This window comes from Ursus arctos, unplaced genomic scaffold, assembly GCF_023065955.2.
Source record: "Ursus arctos isolate Adak ecotype North America unplaced genomic scaffold, UrsArc2.0 scaffold_18, whole genome shotgun sequence".
Lineage (NCBI taxonomy): Eukaryota > Metazoa > Chordata > Mammalia > Carnivora > Ursidae > Ursus > Ursus arctos.
The window spans coordinates 53414378-53433378 of record NW_026622852.1 but is presented as its reverse complement, the minus strand read 5'-3'; the positions used below and the strand labels follow the sequence as shown (position 1 = coordinate 53433378).

The 19001-nt window shown below is 52.0% G+C and overlaps 1 protein-coding gene across 4 annotated transcripts in view; it reads right to left on the bottom strand.

Moving 5' to 3' along the window:
• SLC25A25 (solute carrier family 25 member 25) overlaps window positions 1-19001 on the bottom strand; it is a 33123-nt gene that overhangs the window by 3595 nt on the left and 10527 nt on the right. Inside the window, exons 1-6 of one of the 4 annotated variants that reach the window (XM_026514050.3) lie at window positions 13837-14070; window positions 4636-4762; window positions 4461-4548; window positions 3385-3496; window positions 1989-2147; window positions 32-184 (exon numbers count right to left, since the gene is read on the bottom strand). In XM_026514050.3, coding sequence (XP_026369835.1) covers window positions 32-184; window positions 1989-2147; window positions 3385-3496; window positions 4461-4548; window positions 4636-4762; window positions 13837-14055 — 858 coding nt within the window. In that variant the 5' untranslated portion in view covers window positions 14056-14070. Of the gene's footprint in view, window positions 1-31; window positions 185-1988; window positions 2148-3384; window positions 3497-4460; window positions 4549-4635; window positions 4763-7132; window positions 7414-13836; window positions 14071-19001 lie in introns of those variants that run through there. The other 3 variants (XM_026514048.3, XM_057313775.1, XM_026514049.4) reach the window with 3 other exon arrangements.

The following is a 19001-nucleotide window of genomic DNA, read 5'->3' as shown; positions in this document are numbered from 1 at the left end:
GGCGACTCGGCTGGGGAAGCTGGGTCCTCACCTGCTCATAGGCCATGAATTTGATGGCCGACTCGGGGGCAATTTTGAGGACGTTGATGCCGTTGCCACGCCAGAGGGATTTGGCCCCACCTTCTCGAATCATCTGGGTGAACCCGCCCACGATGCACATGTTGTTGCTGCGGGAGGCGTGGACCTGACGAGGAGGGAAGGAAGAGCGGTCAGAAAGAGCCCCGCGGCCAGGGGGTGGCCATCGTGGGACAGAGAGCTTCTACCGCGGGCCGCTCACCGCTGGCAGCAGGCAGCTCTTGCCTGTCGGGGTTCCGGCGGGTCACTCGGCACTGGGAGAACCCAACACGGCTACCCTAGTTCTTCACAGTGCCCCTACTGTGTGCCGACCACTGTGCTGAACACCCTCGCGGCTGCTACTTTAAACACATTTTTTCAATTGAGCTTTTTATTGTGGAAACATTTCAAACACGCACAGAAGTGCAGAGTGTTACATAACGGGCTTTCATGAACCCACAACCAGCTTCCACCATCATAAAACCACTGATCACTTTAAGGCACATCCCAGGCACCCTCCTCCACCCACGGACTGCTTTGTGTCTCTACAGCATTCCCAGGAATTCGGCGGAGAAAAACAAACTGGGGAGACAATTTGTTCAAGCCCTTTGGTTGTTACAGAGGAATGGAAGTCCTGGCACGAAAATGACTGGCCCAAGGCCACACAGCTGTGAGAGCAGGACCCCAGTCAGGTTCTTTTTTTTTTTTTAAAGATTTTATTTATTTATTTGACAGAGATAGAGACAGCCAGTGAGAGAGGGAACACAAGCAGGGGGAGTGGGAGAGGAAGAAGCAGGCTCATAGCGGAGGAGCCTGATGTGGGGCTCGATCCCATAACGTCGGGATGACACCCTGAGCCGAAGGCAGACGCTTAACCGCTGTGCCACCCAGGCTCCCCCCCAGTCTGGTTCTATGTCCTAAAGCTTTTCTCCCCAAACCATTCCACCTCCCCACTTCCACGAGAGAAGTGAGCTCAAGTGTAACAGGCTTTAAACCAACGCAGGCTCAGGAGGGCAAGACGGGGAGGAAAGGATGGCACCTTTTCTTTCTTCCTTTCTTTTTTAAACCATTTTAGGTAGTGGGATGCCTGGGTGGCTAAGCTGGTTAAATATCTGCCTTCGGCTCAGGTCATGATCCCAGGGACCTTGGATCGAGCCCTGCATGGGGCTCCTTGCTCAGCAGGGAGCCTGCTTCTCCCTCTGCCTGCTGCTCCCCCTGCTTGTGCGCTCTCTCTGACAAATAAATAAATAAAATCTTTAAAAAAATAATTTAAAAAAAAGTTAGGTAGTTAACCTACAGTGCAATCTTGGTTTCTGGAGCAGAACTCAGGGATTCATCACTTCCACACGAGACCCAGTGCTCGCCAACCCAAGTGGATGGCGCCTTTTCGAGCAGGGCTCAGAAACACCAGAGCTAGCACACAAGCAAGGGGCCGTGGGGGGTGACCGCACATGTTCAGGGGACACTGAAGTCCAACAGGGCGTCCTCGTGCAGGCCAATTTCGCAAGCCTGTCCCTGACGTGGGCCTAGCTTATCTCTGCCCTGTGGACGTGGAGTCGGGCGCCCAGCCAAGGTAAAGATGTCTGGGCCAGGCGGGGGTCCTCCCGCACCCCCCCCCATGTGCTGCCGACACAAGATGTGCCCAAGAAGACAGGTTCCTGCCGCCCCAGTTCTCACTGGCTTCACCTGTCCGCATTTCGGCCCTGTAATGTGACCCCCGGCTTTCGTGCCGCGGAAAAGATGAATACACTACGTGCAAAAGGACACTTAGACCTGGATCGTCTGCTGCCCTTGTCTGAGCAATAATTCCAATCTCATTTATTGGGTTAGAAAAGGGTGAGCCCAAAGAGCACAAGACAAAGGAGGAGAAAACCGACCCACTGAGGACCCGCGGGGTGGAACCCAGGTGGTCCGAGGCCTGTTTTCCTACGCACCTGCATGAGCACCTTGAGTCGGTCCAGGGGCGCCGTGCAAGTTCTGGATACAGCCCCCGCCCCGCCTCCAGCCACCAGGTGTCTCCACCACATCCCCGTCTGCCTTTCCTCCACCGTGAATTCATCGGGGACCGTCAGATTCTCACCCACATCAAAGATCTGCAAGGAAGAGCAGGAGAGATTTAAACAAGCAGGCTTCTGACGCTTGTGGCCACGCTGCTGGCAGCCAGCCAGGTCCGGAACCTGGCACCGTCCAGAATGGCCAGGCCCCAGGGGCCACCCAGATAGTGACAGTGCCCCGGGCCCAGTCCCGTTCACCGTGTGGCGATGGCACAGCTCTGATCCCTGCCCGAGCCCTGCAGAGGCCCAGGGAGAGACTGGAGCGCGGCTGGAAGAAAGCGGTTATAAAACCATTTGGACAGCCTTGTAGATGCTTGCCCACAGCTCCTGCAAGAACAGCTTACAAAGGCATTTCAGCTGAGGCTCACCAGACGGCCTGAACTGAAAGGGCCAAGTCAGGGGTAAAAATTCTGAAACCCGATGTGTAACCAGATCACGCTGGCAGAACATTGCACAAGGCCTCGGCAAATATCAGAGGGCTGCGATGCCTACGTAACAGCCGCTCTCCTGGGCGGCATCCCGCCTGCTCAGAGCCAGCCCTGCTCTGAAGCCTGGAGCACTGCACCGAGTTTCAGCCAGCTGGACAGCCAGGGGTGCCCTGAGGGTGAGGTCCTGCCCTGGGCACTGCAGGAGACTGACCAGAGGCGCGCCCCCGGCCTCCCCTCACGGAGCGGACGGTCTGGGGTGGCTAAGACCGCAAATGGGGTGGTTGTACCCCAAATGAAAGGGCTTGCAGGCGGGGGGTCAACATGGCCGCGACCAAGGAGGTGTGGATGTGTCTTTCTTAACAGCAGCACTGACAGGGATGAAAAGGCAGCATGTACAGGACCGTGGGGACACTTCTTTTGACAGAGAGAAGGGGCACAAAAAATAGGGTGCTGGGGGAAGAAACTTAATGGCCCTATTTGTTCTAGTAGGAGAACCCCTGCTGCCCAAGGTGCATGCGGCTTTGGGAGAATGAGGAGGAGCGGGCAAGGGGTGTCTGGAGTGGACCCCGAAGGACAGGCAGCACGTGGGGCAGGAGGGCATCCGGGGCAGAGGGAACCCCGTGGCTGGGAAGGGGCCAGGCCGCTCAGGCTGGCTGGTGTGGGGGAACGGAGGGCACACATGGAGGGCTCCGTGGGGCTGGCGGAGGGATGGAGTCTCGTGGTGAAGAGGAGGCAGGCCGAAAACCGCACTCTCACCCCCACGCCGGGATTGGGGGGGATGCCTCGGGAGCGGACACGTGAATGGAGGAGGGAGAAAGCGCCTTCCTGCCCCAGGGCACGGGACTCACCGTGGAATGCTTCCAGTACAGGATGATCTCGGGGATGTTTTCCACGGGGTGCAGAAGGTGGTAGTCTCTCCACTCGTTCCAGTCAATGGTCATCGTGCCATTTTTATCCATGCTGCAAGACAAGCGCATGGTCGGTTGCCCCCGGGTAAACAGGCCCGCGTGTCAGCTGCACTCCCCCCTCCAGGCGAGCCCAGGGCAGGCGCTGGGCCACCAAGGAAACCACGGGAGGGGCCTCTGCCCCAGTGAAGAGGCCAGGTGGCTCCACACCCCACTTTGCATGAAAACGGGAATACAATGGCCCACAAGAACCCCGTTCTGATCAGGCACAGAGGTCAAGGAGGGAGGGAGTCACCAGGGTGACACGGATACTTACTAGGTGACAGGGCCCCAGAAGTGGCCCGTTCGTATTCTGACAGACAGACAAAGGAGGATGCAGAGGAGAGAGGAGAAACACAGATAAGTGCTCTAAGCAGATGTTAGCAAAGCAGGCACACACCACGACACAACGCCCAGGGAGCCGTACAAGCGGCAGCTGTCCCTGACCGGCCGCTTCCGGCCCCCGGGATCTGGAAAGGCGCAGGCAGGAGAGGCAGCGCTCCTGAGGCGAATCTGCGTGGTTTCCTGGCAAAGCCACTACGCTCTCCCCCGGGACCAGGGCTCCCCTGGGCGCTGTCTTGGGGCGGCACGTCTGATTACAGGGTGGAGAAAAGTCAGCATTTTCAGGGAGAAGTCCACCCTACGCGGGCAACTGCCACCTGAGCCCCTTCCTCTTCCCCACCAGGCAGAGAGGGTGCTCCTTGCTTGCCTTTCACCCACTTGAAATCCCCCCAACTAGTCTTTTCTCTTCACGGGTCACCGGTGAGCGGGCACACTTCCAGGTGATTCTTGACTCTGGCCCGGACTCAGGGAGTGGCTGCTCCTGGGGAGGGGCTCCCTACTCGTGGCGTCAAAACACCAGAAGCCAAAGTTCAGAGAAACAGGGTCAATACAGTGAAGGGCGCCACGTGGTTGATCCAAGAACCTTTCTTTCATCACACGCTTGTTCAACCAAACACAGAGGCTGACAAAGCTCTCACCTCTTGAGAATCTTTTCCGCCTGCTGTTCAGATATCTTGACCCCCAGGTCCCGCAGGGACTGCATGATTTCCTGAGCATCGATCCGTCCTGCAACAACAAAGGCTTCAGCGGGGGGCCAGGCCCACGAGAGGCCTGAGACCAAGGGGGGCCGCTGGCTCTGGAGGCAATGCTCACCATCATTCTTCTTGTCCAAACTCTTGAATACCAGCCTCAGCTTCTTCTCGTGATCTTGGAGATAATGGACAAACTCTTCAAAGTCGAGCTGCCCATCGAGGTCTTTGTCTCCAGCCTGCACAATTTTCTATAAAACAAAAGTTAAGGTTTCGTCCTTGAGTTCGTGCCCCAGCGCTTCCTTGTTCCTCATGGCGCCCCGTCCCCAGGAAACAACTGAGGTCGAGATGCTTCCTCTGTTCCATTCCCAAAGCCACCACTCGGCTCCCTGAGGCCTGGCTAGAACCCAAGCAAGAGCCCACCTAGCTTCCCTCACAAGTGCAGAGGAAAAAGGCACCCCCAGGGAGGCGCCCTTCAGAACAGGCCAGCAGTGGCCGGCCTGGCACTTTCTCATTCCAAGTGTGCTGAAGACCGACTTGTACAACCAAGGTCAGCCATGCGGCTCCCCGGTGGCGGTGTCCCTGGCGCCAGGCCTCTGCCCGCCTGCTCTCTGCCCAAATGTATGGACGGCCTTGGGCGCTTCAGATGCCATCAGGAATGCTGCAGCTTGCTCTTTTTATCCCTACCAGTGGCACTGGCCCAAGAACAAGTGCGTGACCAGGTTAAAGGTATGGGGGCAGAGACGCTGCCAGGGGACCCCGGGAGGAGCCAAGGGGGACTCTTCTTGGGCGTGGGCACAGGCTTGATGGCACCACCGGCCTCTGATCCCAGGGGAGCCAGATGACATAACCGACCTCGGCTCCCTCGACCAGGTACCGAAAAGCAGGCCAGCTCTTAGTTTCCTGACCCATGAAGGCTTGAAGAGACCCCTTGAACAGAGCTCCGTGCCTGCCCTTAGAGCTGAACTTTGTTCGGCAGTTGCAGTTCTGCGTGCTCAGCGCCTGGAAATTCTCCCCAGATGAATGAGCCCTTGGCCTGTGCCACGGGGCCTGCTACACACTTTACCTCTAGTACCCTGCCAAACCCCCTCCAGCAGCTCTAGGAGGCAGGTACTGTCATTCCCCCCATTTTTCGAGAGAAGAAAACAAGCTCAGAGAGGTTAAATAATTTATCCAAGGTTATACAGCTAGGGAAATGGTGGGCGGCATTCAAGCTGGGCCTGTTAGACTCCAGAGCCACCTCCCTGGAGATCCCACTGCCGCCCTTAAAGTTAATCTCAGGAAGGTGGGTGACACACATGAGTCACTGCAACCCAGCAACACCCCAAAATCTGGACTGAGAATCTCCGAAGGAAAATGGTCATCGTCTTCCTGTGTTGCCCAATTCTCTCGGGGAGAAACAGGTTCACTCGTCACAAACCAACATGGCTTTAAAAGTCTCTGAGCCACTGGGTGTGGACATGGATGGACCATTGGCTAGCTGGTGCTCTCCAATGATCATGATCGTTGCCACTCTCTGAACCACCCGATGGCCCTTTGTGACTGTTCAGGCACTAAGGGTACTAGGAGGAGGCCTGGACAGATACCATGTCACCTAACATGATCCAAAGAACAACGCCGGGGGTGTGGCTGGAATGTGAGACAGAGGCTGGTACATATTTTATCTGCTATCTGGAGTTAACTTCCTGCAGACATCTGTGCTCTTGGCCAAGAATGGTACAAATTACATATAGGGTTATCATTCTAGATTTATGGCAGGAGTGGAAATAGAATCCAGGAGGCGAATGTTAAGCACAGAGCTCTTTGGTATCTGGCCTGCTCTGCCACCAACGCAGTCCATGTGCCTTAGTGGGGTGGGTGGGTGCCTTGTAACACAGAAAACCCAAGGATGTGTTCATTGCAGCTGATTTCAAAGATATTCTCAAGGTCCCGGCCTCTATCTCAGAACCAGCGGGCCTACTTTCTGTCTCCTTCCTAGGATATGCTAATCACCATTCCTGGCACACCACCTGACCTCATGAGCAGTGGGGGACAGCATGAGATCTGATTAACAGAGAAGTCAGGGTGCCCCTTTAGGAGGCAAGGGGCCCCCCACAGGCTCTGGAGCCATTTCCCTATCTTTAAAATGTCATGATTTCTGCTGCCTACCTGCTGCCAAGGGAAGTCTGGGAAGGCTCCCCCTCCCCAGGGCACAGCCCTGCCAGCTCCAACTCCTAGGCCTCCAACAGAAGCTTCTCTGCCTCTCCTCCCCCAGCTCTGAGAAACGGCCCCACAGTGGCTGGACTGTGCCCCCCTTCTCGGACCTGTACTTCTCTGGAACATCCCCCCCCCCCCCCCCCCCCCCCGCCAATCCCTGACAAAAGAATTCCTTTCCATCTCCCACAGGTATCTTCCCAGTAATTCGGGCCTTCCTTGGAAGTCATATGAAAGCCAGTCATTCCCGTGACGTGACATAACCCTTTCCCGGCTACAGCCACATGACAACTGGGGAAAGAACTTGCACATTTCAGACATTCTTTCCCTTCGGCGGGGTTGCGGGGGAGGGGGGGGCGGACAACAGCTCGCGCACGCGCACCCTCTACCACCACGCACGCATTCACTCGCCCGCCGCCGCTCCAGACCTGCTTCCACTGGCGGTAGGTGGAGAACTCCTGGGAGGGGATGAAGACGCTGAGTTTGAAGATGGACTTGAGCTCGGCGGGAAGCCCCTTGGACTCGAAGTACTGGAACTCGGTCTGGGTCTCCCCGATGAGCGGCACATAGAGGCACAGGCAGAGCATGCTGACGGCGAGCCGGGCGCGCGCAGCAGCCGCTGGGGAGCCAGGGAATGCTGCCCGGGCCGCACGCTCGCCCCAGAAAAGCCGGCGCGCAGCTGTCATTGGCTGCTCAGGCCCTGCCCTTTTACTTAATTGAGAAAAGCCGGCCCAGGGGAAGTCCTGCCCACAGCCAATCAGCAGCGGCCCCCGCGAGGAGGCGGCGATTGCTCAAGTGGAGGGGTGTAAAGATCAGGACTGACGTCACGGGCGCCCCGAGTTAACTCTTCGGAAGCAGGCCGAGGGAGAGTTCTGTCCCAGCGAACCTTCACCCTCCGCTGCCTAGCCCTCTAGAGGAACAAACAGCCCTCAGCACAGTTTTTCCACAAGGTCCCCAAACGCGTCACCCAATACAATGGTTTTCTCCGCTTAGTAAATCATTCCCCACAGAAAAATAAGTGCATGTACAGGCTGAGTCGCTGCTCGCTGGAAAGGGGCCCCGTTCAGCTGTGAGGGCACGAGGCGGCAGGGGCTGCCTGGGAGCCGGGTGCCCAGCCATCCTGGAAGTGGCCCCGTGGAGGGCTCGGGCTCAGGCTCATTCATCCGCAGGGGCGCTGCCACGGAGCGGGCTGAGCCCTGGACGCGGGCTGCCTGGGCCACGTGGCCTTCCAGCTGGCTCCAGTGACCTTTTCCAGGCCACTGTGCAATGTGAGCACCTCAGAAGCAACCCATTCCCCGGCAGGCTTCCCCTGCGGGTCCTGCAAGCACCCAGGAGCTGACATCATGGGGGCAGAAAGGACCCCTCGCTAAAGGCGGTTGTATGGAAGGACTCCCCAGAAGCATCAATCTGGGGTCAGCCGGACCCTCACGTGACTCCAGACAGCCTTCAGAGCCCACTCTCAGGACACTTCAAAGTTCAGTATAGTCCTAGCTTTCTGGCCTAGGTCTGTGCTATTCAGGAGGGACGTTTTAAATTTTTAATTAATTACATGAAATAAAAAAAAATTCAGTTCCTGAGTTGTGTGACATTTCAGGTACTCCACAGCCACATGGACTCACCGAGCATTTCCATCACACAAAGTTCTACTGGACAACACGGCTCCAGAACACCCCTTTGACGTGAGGGTAAGAGAGAATCTCAGGTTCTGGAAAGTCAGGTTTGGGTCATCACTTAAGGGTGATCCTCTCCAGGCCGGCCTCCCATCTCCACATCATCCCTGTCCCACGGAAAATGTCAAGGGATTCGTGCTGCGGAGGCAGACCGCGTCACAAAGATGTTTCTTCTATAGTGCGCCGCTTCCTAATATAGACTAAATCTCACTACCAGGATGGATAAAAATGGATGGTTATAATCTGGAAATCACCAAAGTACAAGGACTTTCTTAATTTGCTAAAAAGCTTTTTCTTAAGAACTAGAAAAAGGGATTTTTAAAATAAGATGTTGGGTGGGGCGCCTGGGTGGCTCAGTCAGTTAAGCGCCTGCCTTCAGCTCAGGTCACGATCCCAGGGCCTGGTATCGAGCCCTGCATCCAGCCCCACTTCGAGCTCCCGAATCAGTCGAGTCTGCTTCTCCCTTTCTCTCTCCCTCTGCCTCTCCCCCTGCTCGGGCTCGCTCGCGCTCTCTCTCAAATACGTAAATAAAATTAAAAGAAAAAAAGATGTTGGGGCGCCTGGCTTGCTCAGTCAGAAGAGCAGGTGACTCGATCTCTGGTTTGTGAGTTCGAACCCCATGCTGGGTGTAGAGATTAAATAAATAAAACTTAACAAAAATAATGAAGTAAGATGTTGATGCTTAAATACAGCATTATGGAACATTTTGGTAACTTACATGACATTTCAGCCCTTCTAAAAGAGATCTGATGATGAGTCTGTAGAGACAGGTCTTGGGCTACGCTGGGGAGGATCCGATGAGGATCCAGAGACAGCCCGGATTATCCAGATTTCTGCTCAGCCTCCTCCTAAGTCCATGACACTGATCTATCTTTTCAACTGCCCCATCTAGAATTCCTGGTTCAGGGCCGTATTCATGTACAACTTATCTCTGCTACTGGGGTCCTTGAAGGCAGGAGGCCATGGTTTCAAACCTCTGTACCTTGACTTGGTCGTGGAGGGTGCTGATATATCAGCTTCTGAACGAGTGAGGCCAGTGGCAGGCCTTTACGACCCCAGGAAACAAACACGACCACTCTCGATGAAGACCGAAAATGTGCTTTTCTGAGTGTCTGCAGTTGTCAAGGTGTTTTATCCACCTCAACAAGATCATGCATTATTTTTTTCATTTTAGGAGGCTTACATTTAGGGGCTCCTGGGTGGTTCAGTCAGTGAAGCGTCTGCCTTCAGCTCAGGCCATGATCTCAGGGTCCTGGGATCGAGCCCTGAGTTGGGCTCTCCACTCGGCAGGGAGCCTGCTTCTCCCTCTCACTTGCCCTCTGTGCTCTTCCCCCTCTCTCTCAAATAAATAGATAAAATCTTAGGAAAAAAACAAACAAACGAGGTTCACATTTATAGGGGCGCCTGATGACTGGCTCAGTCAGTAGCGCGTGGGACTCAACCTTGGGGTCTTGAGTCTGAGCCCCATGTTGGGTGGAGAGATAACTTAAAAATAAAAAAAAGGGGGGTTCACATTTATACATAAAAGAGCTAAATTTTGAAATGCTGATCTTCCTTTGTTAAATTATTCATGTTTGCCTCTGAAACAAAAGTAAGTTAGAGAGATGCTGAAATATCTCATTTCGGTGACGACTGCAGTCATTTCAATACAATATGGCCGACATTCTGACTGAAAAAAAAATCTGTTCAACTTGGAGATGTTTGTTACCTAATAAACTGCATTTTTCAAATATTTTTGGTAAACATACCTGTACCACTGAATTTTTCTTTGTGTACCACTGAGCTTTCTGATGTATTTATAGAACAAACATGAGAAGAGGTTCAAGGGCAATACCAAATAAAAGTAAAACCTACACTCAGTACTTCGGGAGAAACTTACTAAAGCATTATCAGATAAGAGCAACTGTCTTCTAGGAAAAAAAACAGGATGAAATTCTGATTATAACAAAGCTCATTACTCATTACCAATGGTATCATGGGGTCACGAAATGTCCTCCGAAAAGCCCTGCGTGTGCTTGTTAAATGTTATTTTACAATGCTAACGTTAATTCTAGTCCAACGTTAATTTTAAGGGTTCCAACGTATTTTTATTGTGCAACTGACAGGGAGTCTGTAGAGACTCAGAATGAATTCATTGGACAAACTGGATTTGGTGTTTATTTATTTAAACCACCCCTCCTCCTGAGTCTCACAGGTCACGCAGAATTCCACTTGCACAAAGACACTGGAAATCCTCTGCCCAAGTGAGCCAATCTCTAGGCACCTGGGATCCCCAGTAAGTGCTGTATCCCTGGGGTGAGAGACAGCGGGGCCCAGAGGGGCTCCTGGGGTCGCCTCTTAATCTGAGATGAGCAAGCAGACTTGGAGAGGTGACCTCGTTCGCCCAGGCCCTGGAGCCTGTTGGCAGCAGGGCTGAGCCTCACCCGGGACCCAGCTCTCGTTACAGCCACGTAAAACGGCACCCAAACCCGATACTGCCAAAAAGATTTTAGAACTCGGTTTCCAAAGAAAGCCTGTAAGCCTGACGTGGAGAATTACAGTAAGCAATACTTCATATTGAAAGGCGGCAGGTGTGTGGGAAAGGTGTGACCCGAGCAGGTCCGGGCTTAGGCTTAGCTAGAAACCAACACAAAAGCCGATCCGTGTTACAGCTTCTGACCGCGCAGAGGGGAAATACCACTAAGAAAGCCTAAGGCGAGGTTCGTGTTCGGTTCCTCATGATTCACCCCAGCCCACGCTGTCCCGTGTTGTCCCTCTCCCCGTCTGCCGGCTACCACTCTTTTCTGCCCTTTTTCCTTATTCTAATTCTGTCATCCAGATCTACTTTCGCCGGTCTCTTCTGATGTCCATTCCTGTGACAACTAGCATGCAGAGCCAATGACAGCATGTCTAGATCCCTGACGATCTAGTGCTATCGGGTTCCATTTCTTCCGTTAAGGTCGAAGTTCCTCTCCCGGGCATCTTGTCCCCCTCGAATCTGCCAATGCCACCACAAGCCGTCCCTGTTCCACCACGCTGGTTCATGCCCCAGAACAGGTGTTTCCCGTCAGTGCTGAATGCCATGAGTAAGAACAGGGCAGGTGGAGTACCTTTGGGAGTGTGGCATTAGGTCATAAGGTATCTCCCCCCTCCTCTGCAATGACTCAGACCAAGCCAAAAATATTAATATGCGAAGGAGCCCTGCCAGCATCCGGCTCTTCTAGCCCCGCCCACCCGTAAGGCTCTCGAACCTCACTGGCTGCGGCGGCCGGAGTGTCATTTGATGATCGGGTTGCCATGACAGCCCAGTGTAGCCGGTTTCCAATGAAACCTGCCTACACTTGGCAATTAGACACACAATGAGCAAAAAATTCTCTGAGCTTCTGAGAAGACGGCCCCTCAGGATTTGCGAGCTTGAATGCCGCTGAGGGCGCCTCTCACTCCACACTAATGGCTTTCTTCTGCAACTGCAGATTAACTGTAAGCCAAAGATAAAGGGGAAAACTGGAACAGTTCCTAGAATAAAAGCCTGCAGGAACCTGACTCACTAGCAGACGTATTTCAACGGGGGAAGTGAGAGCAAAACAAAGTAGTGTGGCTGGAGGCCTGGGAAGCAGAGGGCCAAGGGGGACGTGTCTATAAGGTTTCTGCAGCGTTCTCCTGAGGGAGACAGCGAGGCCAGGTCCCCTTGGCCACTCATCACAAACCCCAAACCCCACCTTTCAGAGTCACTGGAGCTGGCGGGCAAGGCCACATGCTGCAGAAACACGCTATTCCGACTGTCGGTTTATCCGCAGAAATGCTCCTGGTATTCCCAGGTCTTGGTTTATCTGCTTTTAAAGAGTCCACACTGCCCAGATGTGCTTGCTTTCTTGCTTCAAACCAAACCGGCTGATCTGTCTTTGCCCCCCCCCCCCAATCTGACCCATCTCTCTCCTGGGGAGCATGGGTTACTGAAAGGTATGGGTCTCCGGCCCAGCCCCATGGCCCCTGACTGGCAGGCCCGGAGTGAAGCTGTTCAGAACAGAAAGTCCTGATGTGAGGCCACCCAGGGGGAGGGCTGGCAAGAGGTGCCCGGATGAGTTTGGGAAATGGAGCAGTTTAATTATTAAAGTCCAAAGTAGGTGAATTTAAAAGGGAGCCAGCCAATCTCTTGATGCCTTGGCCATAAGGTAAGCAGGTCTGGAAATAAAAAATCTTCACAAAGGAGAGCGCCACTGCCATTTCTGAGCTCATCCCAAGAAGACGGAAAGGTAGAAAATGACATGGCTCGAAGCACACCTCAGGCAGAACACAGACTCTGAGATCCACGCCGACCAGAATGTGCGGGCGGGGGCGGGGCGGGACCGGACAGACAGACGGCCAGGGACACATGTACACTGAGGCTTCTCCTCCAAGCTCACACCTAAATGCCCACAGAAGCTATTACGTCAAAAGACCCTCACACTCAGCAAAGGATAACCAAACATTTAATTATTTGATGTAGCAATTCAACTCAAGCAACATTTTGGGGGAATCTACAATATGCCAGGCACAGGGCAGAACCTCTCTCCCTCTTCTAGTTGATTTTTATCCTGAGGAGAATAGATTCTAAATAACCAAAACTCAGGCGGTCAGCAAGGTCGCCCCTAGCGCAGGCAGGAGAAAGCCCAGGCGAGCTGCACTTTCCATTCTAATCCCGAGAACGCGACCAGTCCCGTTAAAACCGCCTTCTTAAGGTAAAGTGAGGCAGGTACAGGGCAAAGTTCCACACAGATTAGGGGTGAAATCTCACCTCTACCCCTCTGTAACTGTTTAATCCTGGGCAAATTACTCAACCTTTCTGCACCTGTTTCCTCATCCATGAAATGGGGGTGTTACCACTTACCTTGGCTCTGCTGAAGATGACGTGAGATAACCCACACTCAGAGCATGAGACTAACGGAAGGCTCTGGCACTCAGCAGACCCGCAGGCCCACGAGGGGCACTGGCCTCTGTACCTGGAGATTCCAGCCTTTTCTCTGACTCCTCCTCCCACTGCCTTCCTTGCAGACCCAAGGGCAAGGGGTCTGACCTTAGGGATGCAGGACAGGCTGGCCCTCCCCAGCTCCAGGCAGCTGGGTTCAACTTTGAAGATCCTCCCTGCATTGTTCAGACAGGCTAAGACATAAGACACACTCTCATCGTTTGTCTCTTCCTTTCAAATGGCTTTCTGGGGCCAAACTGACACATCCTAAGTTAAATCGTCTATTGCCTTCAACCTTCCTTTCCCAAACGGCCACACTGAAGCAGTCACGGTAGGGTGATTAAGCTTTTACCGGGGCCACAGGAAGATTCTAGACTGAAGACTTGGGCTTCTTCATTGTCTAACACTTCTCCCCAGCCTCCAACACCAAACTGATTGATTTCTAAGTCCTCTCTTCCTCCCCACACTCCAGTTTTTTCCAGGAAACGGATCCTAGACCAGCCCCTAAAGTAGGAGGTCCTCCTGAGTTTGCCATTACCTTAGGAAACTGCTCTGCAGGTCCGACCACCAGCAAAATGGTGGGTCTCTTTTCCGTGGCCTCAGCCCTTCGGTCCTGTTTCCCCAAAAAGCTTGACATCTGGTCTCCCCGAGCTGGAGCCGGGGTGCCTCTGACTTCAGTATTGTTCCCCTCTCTGGAGTCTTGGCACCCAGCCCTGGGGAGAAAGCTGGACAGAAAATGCCACAGCATCTGCAGCATTACGGCTTCCTCCCAATGTCGCCGGCGGTGACTGTTCACTTTTGAGGAGGGATGTGACCACAATACCAAGGATCTCTGGCTACGCGGTGGCTTGGAAGGCTAGCCTGGGGAGCTGTAGGGCCGGAAGCTCTGCATGCAGTGGCCGTCTCCTGCTTTTTCAGATTTGCTAGCACTGCTGTCCTGCCTGGCCTGAGAAGTAGCTCACTCTAAGAGAGCCCTGCCGCCGGCTTGCTGGCGATGAGGGAGCAGCTGGCGCTTCTTCAAGAAAAACTCACTTTTGCAGGTTGACGGTGATCAAATGTGTGGCTTTTTTTTTTTCAAAAAGGAAAAAAGCAAAAGCCCAACTGATCTCTCCTGGAGGCAGAAGCAACTTGGAGCTCCCAATTATTCAGCAGTCCTCGCTCCGCTAAAGATCATCACACAAGCGAGGACCCGAGCCCCCCGTCCGCATTCTCACTGCAGCAGGGCGCGGCCAATCACCTCGGCCGACACTACGAGTTCATTATCCCAACCAGCAACGTCCCTCCAATCACAGGCGGCCGATCCCTGCACGCGGCCGGCAGTTCTGCAGGGAGGTGCTGATGGCAACCTCCAGCCGAGCCTCCTAGCTCACAGAATCCTCCCTGCCCTGCAGCCCCGCAGGGGCCCCACTTCCTCCTCTCCGCCTGCGAGTTTCCGGGACCACGTTCACCATCAAGGTTAACCTGCTCAAGAGACCCTGGCAACACTTCCTAACACGTCTAGCAACACTCTTCTTTGCTCCATTATCCCATTCTCAGCAACTGTAAGGAACACAATGCACGCCGTACCGGCTACTTATTCTCCCGTGTCTTCCCTACACCATGCGCTGCTTGGGGACAGGAACCAAGTCACATATCTTTCTACCCCTAGGACCCAGAACCAGGCACAGATGGAGTCTGTAGACTGGACTGAGTCGGTGATCATGAATGCAAGGGAATTAATCTTTGGTCATCTGTTTCTTAATTTACTAGCTGACAAATGCAATGACCAGTATCCCTCACAAGAGTAACCCTTTGATACAAGGTTCACAACTACTATCTTAAACACACAAACACTGGGGGCTCCTGGGTGGCACAGTCGGTTGGGCATCCCGACTCTTACTTTGGGTCCGGGTGGTGTTCTCAGGGTCAGGAGATGGAGCCCTACAACAGGCTCTCCCTCCCTCTGCCCCTCCCTGCCCAAAATCAATCAATCAATCAATGTTAAAAAAAAAAAGGCAACAACAACAACAAAACATAAGCATGAGACAAGTTTGAAAAAATGTGTTGGAGAGAGTGGAGGGAAGCCTACACCCTCACCTTCTGCTGTGAGACTGTAAATCAGCAGGACCTCTCCAAAGAGTAACTCAGTCCCGGCTTCCCAACCTGTTCAAAGTACAAACCCTCTGACGCAGCAATTCCACCTTTAGCAATTTATCCTGCAGATATATTTGCACATGTGGGAAATCACATATACATTTATATGATACATATGTGATAAAATTTAAGGATATTACGTTTTATCAAGCAGCCTTGTTGATAATAGTGCAAGTTTGGAAACAATTTCAAGCCCTTTACAAGAGTGGGGAAGATTCTGGCACACCCATACAGCGCAACCCTAGAATAAGGCATCTCTATCTACTGTTACGAATGACTTGAAAATATCTTTTTAAATGAGAAAAGCAAGGTGCAGAAGAAAGGGGATAATATGCTGCCATTGATTTCTCAGTGTGCATGTGACAAATATCTCTGGAAAGACACACTAAAAATTGAAGAGCTGGTTTGGGGCCCCTGGAGGTTCGAGGGGAGAAAGGCAGGTGGGAAATTTATTTTCAATGAATAGCCTTAGATCTTGTGACACTGAATCATGTGCATATATGACCAGGCATGCATACACATGTACATGCTTACAATTACTTAAAAAGAAAACATGAGAAGTGAAAGCAAGATGGCCAAGCTTGGTCTGAAAGCTGAGGGGCCAGGGTCAGTTGCCCTCTCAGTGGACACACAGAATGACCTTATCTCGAAGCAGTTCTGTGCACTGACTAGGTGTATGGTCTTTGGAGCCAGACCCCAGGTTTAAATCCTGGCCATCATTTACTCTTGGTGTGAATAATCTTGGGTCAAGTTACTTTAGTTGTCTGTGCTTTAATATCTGTATGTGCAACATGGGGTAGTAAAAGAACGGTACTGTTCCTTCATAGAATTCGGTAAAGACTAAATTAGATAATTCTCTCCCTCTGCCCCTCCCCCTTTAAAAATAAATAAATCTTTAAAAAAAAGAGAGAGAGAGAACAGTACATACTAGCTTTTTTGTTTGTTTGTTTTTTAAAGATTTTATTTATTTATTTGACAGAGAGAGACAGCCAGCGAGAGAAGGAACACAAGCAGGGGGAGTGGGAGAGGAAGAAGCAGGCTTCCAGCGGAGGAGCCCGATGTGGGGCTCGATCCCAGAACACCAGGATCACACCCTGAGCCAAAGGCAGATGCTTAACGACTGAGCCACCCAGGCGCCCCTAGCTATTTTGTTTTTTAAAAAGATTTTTAAGTAATCTCTACACCCAACATGGGGCTCGAACTCACAACCCGGAGATCAAGAGTCACACGCTCTACTGACTGAGCCAACCAGGTGCCCCCATACGAGCTATTATCATTATCTAGAAAATCATTGTGAGTTCATGCAATTAAGTAGTTTTAATACCAAAGAAGAGTCAGCCCAGAGCCCCAAACCTTAACCAAGTAATCCTTTCATGAAGATGGATCTGGTTTTTAGGCACCGAGGGTCCGGTGCATTGGACATGGTGGTGTTTTGGGCCCCCATCCGCACACACAAAAGAAATCCCTTATGTAGGAGATTACTGGCGGTTCATTTAATGGACTCTTCCATCCCATGGAACTGAGTGAAATCTCGGGGGCTTCCAGCCAGGATGGAATAGGAGGGACTGACTCACCTTTCTGCCCACAGGCAACAAAAGACAGGGACTCCTGAGAGATCCGCACAAATGAGACAGGCCCTGCAGCTGCCCCAGCTTCCGGGCTGAACTTCCAGGCTCCAGTGCACGCAGTGGGTACCCAGGCAGAGCCCAGCAGTCCGCCCATGCTGAAGGCAAGGCGCTGGGTGGGCCAGGGAGGCCAGGGCAGCCAGAGCAGGACCTGCAGAGACAGCAAGCTCTGGGGAGCTGCCGAGGGTGCCCTAGAGGCACGATACATGCATGTGAGGTAACTGTCCAAGGGTGGCAAAAAAAACCACCCAAAGGCATCCTGTTCCCACCAGCCAGAGAGGAAAAACCTCATCAGATTTGGGGGCGCGGGGTGTCAGGACGGGTTTGTAGAAGGCTTTCCCTCAGTAGTGGGGCAAAACTGGCCCTAGGCGAAATGCTGTTCTGGCCCCACGAATAAAGCTTCAAGCAGCAAGCCGTGAAAGGGTCAGATGGTTTCCAAATAACCACATTCCAGAAAAAAGCTTAAAAATATTCATAGGAGTATGAGAATATGTAGCACCCAGCAAGATAAAATCCAATAAAAAAATTAACAGGAATGCAAAGAAGCAGGAAATGACCCATAATGAGGACAGAAATCAAGCAGCTGAAACGGACCCCAAAATGACATGCACAGGACGCCTGGGTGGCTCAGTCGGTTAAGCATCTGCCTTCAGCTCAGGTCATGATCTCCTGGTCCTGGGATGAGCCCCATGTGGGGCTCCCAGTTCAGCAGGGAGTCTGTTTCTCCCTCTGCCTCTCCCTCCCTGCGCGTGCTCTCTCTCTCAAATGAATAAGTAAAATCTTTAAAAATCTTTTAAATAGAAGTACAGTTCGTCCTTGAACAGCGCAGAAGGTTGAGGCACCAATCCCTGAACAGTCAAAAATCCACTTCTGACTCCCCCAAAACGTAATAGCCTCCTGTCGGCCAGAAGCCTTACCGATAACATCAACAGTCGATTAACACACATTTTGTATGTTATATGTATTATGTACTGTAGTGTTACAATAACGCTAGAGAAAAGCAAATGTTATTAAGAAATTATGAGGAAGAGAAAATACATTTACAGCACTATATATACATATATATATATTTTTTTTTTTTTTTCAAAAAAATCCACGTGGGGGCGCCTGGGTGGCTCAGTCATTAAGCGGCTGCCTTTGGCTCAGGGCGTGATCCCGGTGTTCTGGGATCGAGCCCCGCATCAGGCTTCTCCGCTGGGAGCCTGCTTCTTCCTCTTCCACTCCTCCTGCTTGTGTTCCCTCTCTCACTGCCTGTCACCCTCTCTCTGTCAAATAAATAAATAAAATCTAAAAAAAAAAAAAAAAAAAAATCCACATAGAAGTGGGCCCGTGCAATTCAAACCCATATTGTTCAAGGGTCACCTGTATACTAAGATTCTTAAACTATTTAATATAGTATCAGTTAAGGTAGGCTGTGATAAGTTAAAGATGTATATATATTATAATGCCTAAAGTCACCATAGCAGAGAGCTGGCTCATAAGCCAATGAAAGAGATAAAATGAATCACGAATCATACTCAAACGACCCAATAGAAGGCAGAAAGAAAGGGAACAGAGACTAGATGAGACACACAGAAAGCAAATAGCAAATAAAAAAGCAAACAGCAAGATGGCAGATTCAAACCCAACCATATCAATAACAACAGTAGATACAAGTGGTCTAAACATCCCATTTTAAAGGTAGAGAGTGTCAGACTGGATTAAAAAGGTTAAGATCTAGCTCTATGTTGCCTATAAGAAACATATTTTAAATACGGAGGTACAAACAGGTTAAAAATAAAAGAAAGGACAAAGATACACCATGTTCGTATTAATCCAAAGAAAAGTGGAGTGGCAGGACGCCTGGGTGGCTCAGTCAGTTAAGCGTCTGCCTTCGGATCAGGTCATCATCCCAGGGTCATCTGATTGAGTCCCACATCAGGCTCCTTGCTGAGCAGGGAGCCTG